Below are 10,794 nucleotides of genomic sequence, written 5' to 3'. Positions count from 1 at the left end.
TTTTTAATTTTAATATCAAAATGATTTATATAAATAATCATAAAGGTTGGTGTTTTACTTTTTTTTTTGTTATACTAAAAATTTATAACCGATAAAATGTATTATTATATTTAAAACAAAACCTGCATAAACTTAATTAATAAACCAGCAAAACCTTATAGATTATATAAGTTGTATTCTACGCCAAACATTATATATTTTGTTTGCTTTGAAATTATCGGTTTTGACGTCTACACGTATGTGTATTGATGTAGACTCTTGACAAATCGATATCAACCCGTTAATATCATTATGGGATAAATCATGATTTATAATAAATAAATAAATAATATGATGAGAGGTTACATATTTCTCTTTTCCCCTTCTTATCTATACTACATTATAAAGTATTTAACAAAAACTATTAAAAACAATTTTTCATGCATGAAGTACTGTTTATTGATGCACATTACTTAAAATTTAAGATTATAAATAAATTATGCATAAGTACAACTTATTAAAACTTTATGTTTGAATTCGTGTAACTAACTGCGGATAAACATAATCAAATAGATTATAAACATCTTATTTTAAAATATAAAAAATCTAAAATATAATTAAGATAATAATTGAGTTCTAATAGAATACTTAATTATTATCTTAAATAAATTATTTTATTAAACCAAAAATATATTAGTTTATTTTTAAATTTCAGTTAAATTATAATAAAATTTTGAATTAAAGAAATTACACAAAAACAAGAACTTTTAAATAATTAATTTGATATTAATATTGCTTATTTTTTTCAAAATTTTATAATATATTCAAATTTATATTTCATTTAAAAATAAAAACATTTTTTTTTCTCAAAACCACATAAAGTTGCATTATAACATCGATAGACCCAAAATATAAAACGAAACAATAAATCAAGATGTATCTCGCTGCATTGCTCGAGTACCCTTCTAGTAAATGGTAAATAAAATAAAAAGAAATATACTTTTATTTTGAGAAAAACATTTAAAAACCACGTTTAATATTATACAATTTAATAAATGCTTTATAATTAAGACATTTTAAGTTCTAATTAAGCCAAGTCAAAATTAAATGCTATTTTTATAAAACATGCCATGTGTAAAAAAGAGTGGTTTCTTGATTTCTCACCTAATACACACTTCATTGGCTTCAACCTACCCTTTCTTATAAATAACTCTCTCTCTCTCTCTCTCTCTCTCTCTCTCTCTCTCTCTCTATATATATATATATATATATATANTATATATATATATATATATATATATATATATACATATATACATATACATATATATATATATATATATATATACCCTCCACCTCCAGGAAGAGATAGTATAGAGAGGTCTTTGGAGTGTCTGTCTTCCAGAGAAAGATCAAGTTAAGTAAGGTGTTTGAAGGTGGAGAGAGATGGCACAAATATTGCTTCATGGAACACTTCATGTGACAATCTTTGAAGTAGACAAACTCAAGACCAATCTTCTCCACAAGGTTTCTATTCCTTCTCTCTCTCTCTCTCTCTATATATATATATATATATATATAAAGTCAGAACCTTCACAGTGTTTTGATGTGAAGTTTCAAGTGTAAAAATCGTGTCTCACGTATCTCATGAAAACAGTCATGATTTCTAGTATATATATATATATATATATACATATGGGCCTTCCATTCATATATATATTTGAGTCAAGGGTTATTCGTTTTGTTGTAATTCTTATCTAGTTAAGTTGGTTTAACTGGGTTTTTTTTTAAATGTGTGTTTTAAATGATCTTTGCATCCAAAATGTATATTGAACAGAACAATCTTTGTACCGATGCGATGCAATATTGAATGAGTATTGTCGTTTTCGGATTACGTTTTTTATGTTATATACGTTATTGACTTGAATTCGGTTTTAATAAAAAGTAGTGTTTAAAACATATTTTTAGCTTCAAAGTTGGAAAAGAAAACATATATAATGCAATTTGATTTGATTTCAATAATACATTATATAATTCAGGAAACGACAACTGTTTGTGTCGTTTCGTCTATCAAAGTTATTAGGTCTGTTTATTGGTGGGAACTCATGGTACACAATTCCACATCCACTCATAGCATCCATAGGCCCATAACTTTGATTTGAAATGAATTTTACATGAATAGTCATTTAAATTTATCTACTTGTCAAATTTACCCATTTTTTAAATTAGTTAACATGTATAGTCCTTATTACTTGAATCCACTAGAATTCAGTTTCTCTCTTCATTTATGAATAGTCATGAGCAAAGCACATGCTTGTTGTAGACTTCACAAAGTAGATGGATTAGGTAAAGATTAATAAGTGATCATTAAAATAAGAGTAAATGTTTGTTTGTTTACTTTTTAATAGTTCTAGTAAGAGGCAGTCTCTGAATCGTTAAAAAATAAATGTTGTTTGGTAAAAAAAAAGATATGTCTCTTAATCGTTCTAAAATCCTCTGAATGATTTTGCATTATGAGTCTTCCTTAATCATTCAGAACCCTAATTTTATTGTAAATAATTACCAAACAATTATATTTCATTTTGCATTATATCATGAATGTCTCTTAGTCATTCTAACTACTTAATCATTCTGCATCAAACCATTCAGTAACTATCAAACAGCTCCTAAACTACAATAATGATTCTTGAGTGTTACTGAATTTAACTTTTAATAAGTCTGAAAATCATTTTTCGTAGTCGTATTTTACTCTTAAATTAGTCCATCCCACTAACTCCATTAGAAATTGCATGTTAATTAAATAAGAGGCATTTGTCTTTTTACCATTTTTCTATTTTTTTTAATATTATATTATATAAAGGGAGTTTCAAATACAGACCTTCTAATTAGTATAAATCATACAAATCAATTTCAACTGTTCATTTACTCAAATGAATATTTTCTTTCATAAGTATCTTAATTGTTTCATAATTTAAAACGTTAATCATAATGAATGAACTCTTGTCATTTTTCATAAATATCCATATTATAATAAATAAACTATTATTATTTTCACAAATATCTGATTTGATTGATTGGTACTAATTCTAAGGTCTCTCTCTATGCGCACACACACGAATTTGGATATAATTGACATGTTTTTTCTTTCCACGAGAAGCGACTGGACATATTGTATGCACCAATTATACACACACACATATCTATACTATATTATAAAACATTTGACAAAAACTTTTAATAACAATTTTTTATGCATAAATTATTGTTTATTGATGCATACTACTTAAAGTTCAAGATTACAAGTAGAATGTGCACGGGTACATTTTATTAAAGCTCCATGTTTAAGTTTTTATAATTAACTACAGATAAACATAATTAAATACATGACAAACATCATTTTAAATGTAAGAAATCCAAAATATAATTAATTTGATACCAATATCAATTATTTTTTTAAAAATTTTATAATATTTTTAAATTTGTATATAATATTCAAAAATAAAAACATAAAATCGCATTATAATATCGATAGATTCAAAATACAAAACAAAATATTAAAATCGAGATGTATCTCACTGCATTGTACGAGTACCCTTATAGACCCTTCTAGTATGTGTGTGTGTGTGTGTATATATATATATATATAGGGTTGGGTTCACGTGAGACCAAGGGTTTTTCGTGAGACCAATTTATATTCATCGATCAAGTTTATAAGCTAACGATCTAATGGTCTAAAATTGCACGATGGCAATTTTGTAATTATTGAGAAATCTTGAGGCAATTTTATGATTATGAATATTGAGATTGTAGATCTAATCCAACGATTAAGAATTGGTCTTACGGGTCTCACGAAAAAGCTTTAGTCTCATATGATCCCAAGTATATATATATATATATATATATATATATATGGTTCTGTAAAATCCAATTTAAACTGAAAAATTAGTTGAAAAATAAAATCTAATATAAAATAAAAACCTTTGTCATATCTCCACTTCTCTCCTTTTTTTTTTTCCTCTCATCTCTTCATAACATACAATTGCACATATAATTGAACATACACAATATGTGAACACATTATGGACATTTTCTTAAAATTATTATTATAATATGTGAACACATTATAAATCTAGATCTGATATAGTTTATAACATATTATGAACATCAACTACATCAATAAAACAACATCTAAAGATATCAGTTCTAAACACCATGTGAACATTGTAAATACATTATGAACATACTAGTAAAAAAATATCTTAAGTTTTTTTATATTGTGTTCACTACAGTTCATTTTATGCATATATTTAGTTATCTGCATGTGTATGTTAAGAGAGAGGAGGGAGAGAAAGAAAGAAAAAGACTTCTATAATTTTTTTAAATACATTAATTTGTATTTAATAAATAACAATAAATCTTCTTAATTATTTTCTTAATTAATAACATTAATTATCTTAAATTGATGGCTTAGAATAGACACTTCAACTTTAAGTAAACAAAGGTCAAAGTCTATTAGAACATCTCCAATCGAACGGCAAAACCCTAGTTTTGCCGTTCTCTTGGATCCAATCATCCGTTAAAAACACTAAAATTTTGGCGGCGAGTGAAAACGAACGGCATATTTGCCGTGAAGAAGGGGAACGGCAATTTTGCCAAATGGGTGGTTCCCACCACCTTTCTTAAATAATTTTAGTGTTTTTAAATAAATTATAAATAAATAAATAATTACAATATTAAGTTTTAGGTTTTATATTTATTATTTAAATTTAAATATATATATATAGACATGGGATCATGTGAGACCAATGGTTTTTCGTAAGATCCGTAAGACCAATTCACAACCTTTGGATTAGATCTATATATATAGGTTAAAGAAAGAAAAAACATATAGGTCAAAAATACCCCTACAAGTTTAAAGTTTAATGCTAAATTTTAACCATTGGATCATTAGCTTATAAAGTTGATCAATGAACATAAATTGGTCTTACGGGTCTCACAAAAAACCCTTGGTCTCACGTGAACCCAACCCTATATATATATATATATATATATATATATATAAAATAAATTATTAATAACACAAATATAAAATTTATTAATTACAATTTTATCGTTTTTATTTTAACATTTCTTCATTAAATAAATTAATTACTAATTATTTATTATTATAATATCTATTACAAATTATAAATATTGTTATTAAAAATAATAAATAAAATATGTTATTTTAATATGAGGTCCACAAATTTAGTGTTTTTTTTAGAGTGTGATTGGAGTTGAGTTTTTTTTTGTTTATGGACCCACCAAATTTGGTATTTTTAGTGTTTTTTTTAGCGTGAAGGTTGGAGTTGCCTTTACTAGCTTTATGATACGTTATTTTCGGAAACATAAAAGAGGATCTGTATTATTTTACATAAATTTAATAAGAAAAAAATTACTAAATAATAATTTATACATATTTCAATTATATTTATAATTCGGTCATTTGATATTATAAATCATCATTAAAAACCATTTAACATTCTAAAACTTATTTAAAAGCATTTGGACTTTATCGAAATATTATTTCTTTAATAAAAAGTAATGATTTAAAACGCATTAAGGAAATTAAAATTAAAATTAAAATTACAATAGAAATATTTTATTATTTTACTACAATTTGTTCATGATTATAATATTTTTTTTTCTTTCAATAATAATAGTGATTTAATAATAATAATAATAATATATCACAAGTTTTATTAGCCGCCACAAGTTTTATTAGCCGCCTCATAAATCACAATGCTTCAAGACTCACCAACCACGTACTTTACATACTACAATAAGTAAATAAATAACTATCCAACACTTGTACTACATTGAAAATGAGTTATTAAAAAAAAACGTATAAAAGTATAAAAAAATAAACTTTATCTGGTATCTTTATCTTTATCCCTTAAATTCTGTTATTATCATCGAAGATTTTTATGTCAGTGCGTTAGTTATCGATAATAATATGATGATACCGTGATAATGATCTGATTTTGCTATATCATAATGTGATAATGATTTGATAAATTGAAGATTGTTTATGACGTGATTTTGATGTGATAATCATCGGATAATTATGGATTTTTGTTGTGATATCGATGTGATAATCGAAAATCAATTATGATCATGTCTACATTAATCGACTTCTTTGTTCATTATGTAATTTTATTGTGATAATTATTTGATACTGGTTATCACATTATCTGTATGTGATTTTAGAGATAAATACGAAATTAATCACATGATTATCCTTAATTAATTACTTTATTTTTTTAATTTTAATTGTGTGTTAAATGTTTGGAAGCCCATAAATATTCTCACATTCTCGTAAAACAGAAATAATCTCGTTTGAACTTTTCCGTGAGACCATTTTTTTACACTTGAAATTTTACAGCAAAACGTTGTGAAGGTAATCTTTACTGTGTGTTTTGTTGTGAAAGTTCAAGTTTTTTTTTTACCTTCACAGAGTTTGCTGTGAAGTTTCAAATGCAAAAAAGTGGTCTCACGAAAACAGGTTGGTCTCACGTGAACCCAACCCTATATATATATGTAGAGGCCTAATCAGATAAGAATTGTTTTGTTTGTGATAACCATGAGATCCAATCTCAACCACAAATCAAAGGTTAAATTAGAAAATTAATAATTTTAGTAATTTTAATTTAAAATATTAATTAACCGCATTTTAGGAATTTTATAAATATCCTCTCTCCTCTTTCCTCTCTCCGACGAATCTTATTCGGCGGATCTTATTCCGATTAACCTTATGTAAACACAAAATACACACTGTAATACCTACAAACGATATTTACTGTGATACCCAAATATACATACAAAATGCACAATCTGATACCCTTTGTAAAACAATGGAAATAACGAAAATGTACGCTATGATACATTTCATAAAACAAAGAAAATACATTGTGAACATTATCACTAAGATACATTTTGATTCACAAACGTATTCAAAATACATATGTGTATTAGGTAATTGATATACTATGTAACTAATTTAGTTAAATATTTTCTTTTAAAAAATTTAATTCCATATTTTGATTAGTTGTCAAAAATAGAATTACTATATTATATTTTTAGTTTATTTAAGAAATATCCTTAAATATTTCAAACGAGTTGTTTAAATTGGATTTTACGGTATCACAAACTAATGAGTTTTTCTTTGATATATATATATATATATATATATATATATATATATATATATATTCATACAAAACCTACAAAAATAATAGATTTTTTATTTAATAAATAAGTTCGTGATCTTTTATTTTGTGTAGATCGTAGACGGACTAGAGCATATTGTGGGGTTAAAGAACAACGCTGCAAGCCTTTATGCAACTATAGACTTGGAAAAGGCTCGAGTGGGCCGAACCCGGATGCTGGAACACGACTCGAACCCACGATGGTATGAGTCGTTCCATATTTACTGTGCCCACATGGCTTCAAAAGTTGTCTTCACTATCAAAGAAGACGACCCAATAGGTGCAACCGTATTGGGTCGTGCCTATATTCCGGTTCCAAGACTCTTGAACCAAGAAGTTATCGACGAATGGCTCGAAATCGTCGATGATCGTGGTAAGAAGGTACACGGGCATCCAAAAGTCCACGTTAAGGTCCAATTTTTTGAAGTCGTTCAAGAATGCCAGTGGTCTCGAGGTATACAGAGCGAAAAGTTTCCCGGGGTTCCGTTTACGTTTTTCCCGCAAAGAAACGGGTGTAAAGTTACACTTTATCAGGACGCACACCTACCTGGAAATTTCACCCCGAGAATACCACTATGTGGAGGCAAGTATTATGAACCTCACGGATGCTGGGAGGACATATTTGATGCCATTTCGAACGCGAAACACTTGATTTACATAACCGGATGGTCGGTTTACACTGAAATCACTTTGATCAGGGATTTGAGGAGGCCGAAGCCCGGTGGGGATATAACGCTTGGTGAGTTGCTTAAGAAAAAGGCTAGTGAAGGTGTTCGGGTGCTAATGCTCGTTTGGGATGATATGACTTCGGGTGGTTTGTTTAAGAACGGGTTCATGGCGACCCACGATGAGGACACAGGAAACTACTTCCGTGGATCGGAAGTCAACTGTGTCCTATGTCCTCGTAACCCTGATGACGGAAGGAGTCTCATCCAAAATATCCAGATCTCGGCGATGATGACTCATCACCAAAAGATTGTGGTTGTCGATAGCGGGTTGCCAAATGGCAACAACGAGAAACGACGAATTGTCAGTTTCATAGGCGGAATCGATCTTTGCAATGGAAGATATGACACCCCGTTCCATTCTCTTTTCCGAACGCTCGATACTGTCCACCACGACGATTTCCACCAACCAAACTTCACGAATTCGTCAGTTAAGAAAGGCGGACCTCGGGAGCCGTGGCATGACATCCATTGCAAGCTCGAAGGTCCAATCGCGTGGGACGTGTTGTTCAATTTCGAGCAACGTTGGTTGAAGCAAGGGGGGAAGGATTTACTCAACGACATTCGAGATCTCGATCACATCATAATCCCGCCATCTCCGGTCAAGCTGCCGCATGACCATGAAGCATGGAACGTTCAGTTGTTCCGATCTATAGACGGTGGAGCTGCATTTGGTTTCCCTGAAAAACCCGAAGATGCAGCTCGTGCCGGTTTGATTAGCGGAAAAGATAACATAATCGACCGGAGCATTCAGGACGGTTACATCAACGCCATCCGTCGAGCGAAGAACTTCATTTATATTGAAAACCAATATTTCCTCGGGAGCTCATTCGACTGGAACTCGAACGACATCAAAGACGAAGACATCGCTGCGTTACATTTAATCCCGAAAGAACTTTCGCTCAAAATCGTGAGCAAAATCGAAGCTGGTGAGGACTTCAGGGTGTACATCGTGTTGCCAATGTGGCCGGAGGGTGAACCGGAAAGTGCATCGGTGCAGGCCATACTAGATTGGCAGAGAAGAACCATGAAGATGATGTACACCGATATCGTTCATGCCCTCAAAGTGAAACGCATCGTCGCCGACCCAAAGAACTATTTGACCTTCTTTTGTCTCGGAAACCGGGAAATCAAGAAAGACGGCGAGTATATACCTTCGGAGAAGCCGGAAAACGGTAGTAACTACAGTCGAGCTCAAGAAGCACGACGGTTCATGATATATGTGCATGCCAAAATGATGATCGGTAACTTTTGATCCCCTTTAATCGAATCCAAATTTTTTGCAATTTTGATGAGAATTAAATCAAGTGAAACTTTGATTAAGCGAAATTATCGATGATTTTGCAGTTGATGATGAGTACATGATCGTTGGATCGGCGAACATCAACCAAAGATCGATGGACGGAGCTCGAGATTCCGAGATAGCAATGGGGGCGTTTCAACCTTGCCACCTATCAAAACGACGACCGGCGAGGGGGCAGATTCATGGGTTCCGAATGTCGTTGTGGTATGAACATATGGGGTTTCTTGACGACTGTTTTTTATGCCCTGAGAGCTTGAATTGCATCAGAAAGGTGAACCAGATATCGATGAAATATTGGGATCTGTATTGTTCGGAGAAGTTGGAGCATGATTTGCCGGGGCATTTGTTGAGTTATCCGGTGGCGGTGACGGAGGACGGAGATGTGACGGAGCTGCCCGGGACGGAGTTCTTCCCGGACACGAAGGCTAGGGTTCTTGGTAACTTGGTTGGTTATTTGCCTCCGATTCTAACCACTTGAGACAAAAGGGTTACAAGAAAGACAAAATTACCCTTCCATGGAACAAGAAACTACAAGGGTTGTTATGAGTTTTGTATATGTTTATGGGATTTTTTTTGTAATTTTAATCCCCCTCGAAATAACAATTGCAAATCATAAAAATAAAAAATAAATGTAATTTTAAAAATACAACAACAAAAGTTGCAAACCACAAGGGTGATGTCTGGTTGGTTTGAGTTTGGCTTCAAATGTCAAAAGTATCTGGAAGTCTCAGGTTTAAATCCAATGAGAAATAAAAATCCCCTTGTGGTCACGGAGGTTCAAATGCGGTGACTTCGGGCTATCTACAAAACCAGTGGTCGCCTTGAAATTAGTCGGCTAGCATAACGGGTTGGATATTCAGGTTAATAAAAAAAAGTTGCAATTTTTAACAAATCATATTTCACTGTTAACAATTAATGAAGAAATATGAATTTTTAGTTGTTTTGTTGGAAATTGGTTGTTGACGGCTGAATGTTTTGTAACGGGTTTAATCAGATTGATGTGAAAAACTATAAAAATTGATCATTTCTCTCAATCGATCCTTACCAAATTGATCCTCACCTTTCGACACTTTGTGACCTTCAAACGTTAGCATTCTGAACATCATGAGAGTCATTATATAGTTCAAATTTGATCAAACAAAAAGCGTTAAAACGTGAAAGCAATATCATAACTTAGTATTCTCTTTACAGAAAACAAAACGTCTCTTCACGAGTTCGACATTTCCATAGTAATTGGGGTCAAAATGACTCCTGAAATCCAAGAAACAATTTTTACGAGCTACTCGCCATGAAAACGTCATACCCCTTGTCCATTAACAATCCCTAAGCGACAACGTCGCCTCCAACCTCTCGTTGAACCTAGGACTTCTTAGGCTAGCTGGAGATGGAACTCACACACTCGATCTTGAAGGTTGCCACTTTTGATTCATGAATATGACATAAACAAATGATAAAATACATTACAACAACATTTTATTTATAAGACGACTAAAATGTCCAAACGTTCTAATAGATTACTTTATAGGACTAAATAAGAAAT

General features: G+C 30.9%; 1 protein-coding gene across 4 annotated transcripts; it reads left to right on the top strand.

Moving 5' to 3' along the window:
- Positions 1-1,393: 1,393 nt before the first annotated feature.
- LOC112516632 (phospholipase D alpha 1-like) lies at positions 1,394-9,851 on the top strand. 4 transcript variants are annotated; one of them, XM_025123786.1, is made up of 5 exons: positions 1,412-1,506; positions 4,613-4,642; positions 4,858-4,870; positions 7,318-9,195; positions 9,299-9,851. In XM_025123786.1, exons 1-5 carry the CDS (start codon positions 1,426-1,428, stop codon positions 9,730-9,732), a joined length of 2,436 nt encoding a protein of 811 aa, XP_024979554.1. In that variant the 5' UTR covers positions 1,412-1,425; the 3' UTR covers positions 9,733-9,851. The 4 variants fall into 4 exon arrangements, with proteins under 4 accessions (XP_024979551.1, XP_024979554.1, XP_024979552.1 ...); XM_025123784.1 differs by lacking the exon at positions 4,858-4,870 and having other exon boundaries at positions 4,613-4,639; positions 7,302-9,195; XM_025123783.1 differs by lacking the exons at positions 4,613-4,642; positions 4,858-4,870 and having other exon boundaries at positions 1,394-1,506; positions 7,302-9,195.
- Positions 9,852-10,794: the final 943 nt, after the last annotated feature.

Source organism: Cynara cardunculus (genome assembly GCF_001531365.2).
Source record: "Cynara cardunculus var. scolymus isolate 2C chromosome LG 8, CcrdV1, whole genome shotgun sequence".
Lineage (NCBI taxonomy): Eukaryota > Viridiplantae > Streptophyta > Magnoliopsida > Asterales > Asteraceae > Cynara > Cynara cardunculus.
The sequence above is the reverse complement of the archived record's forward strand: the minus strand, read 5'-3'. Positions and strand labels throughout refer to the sequence as shown.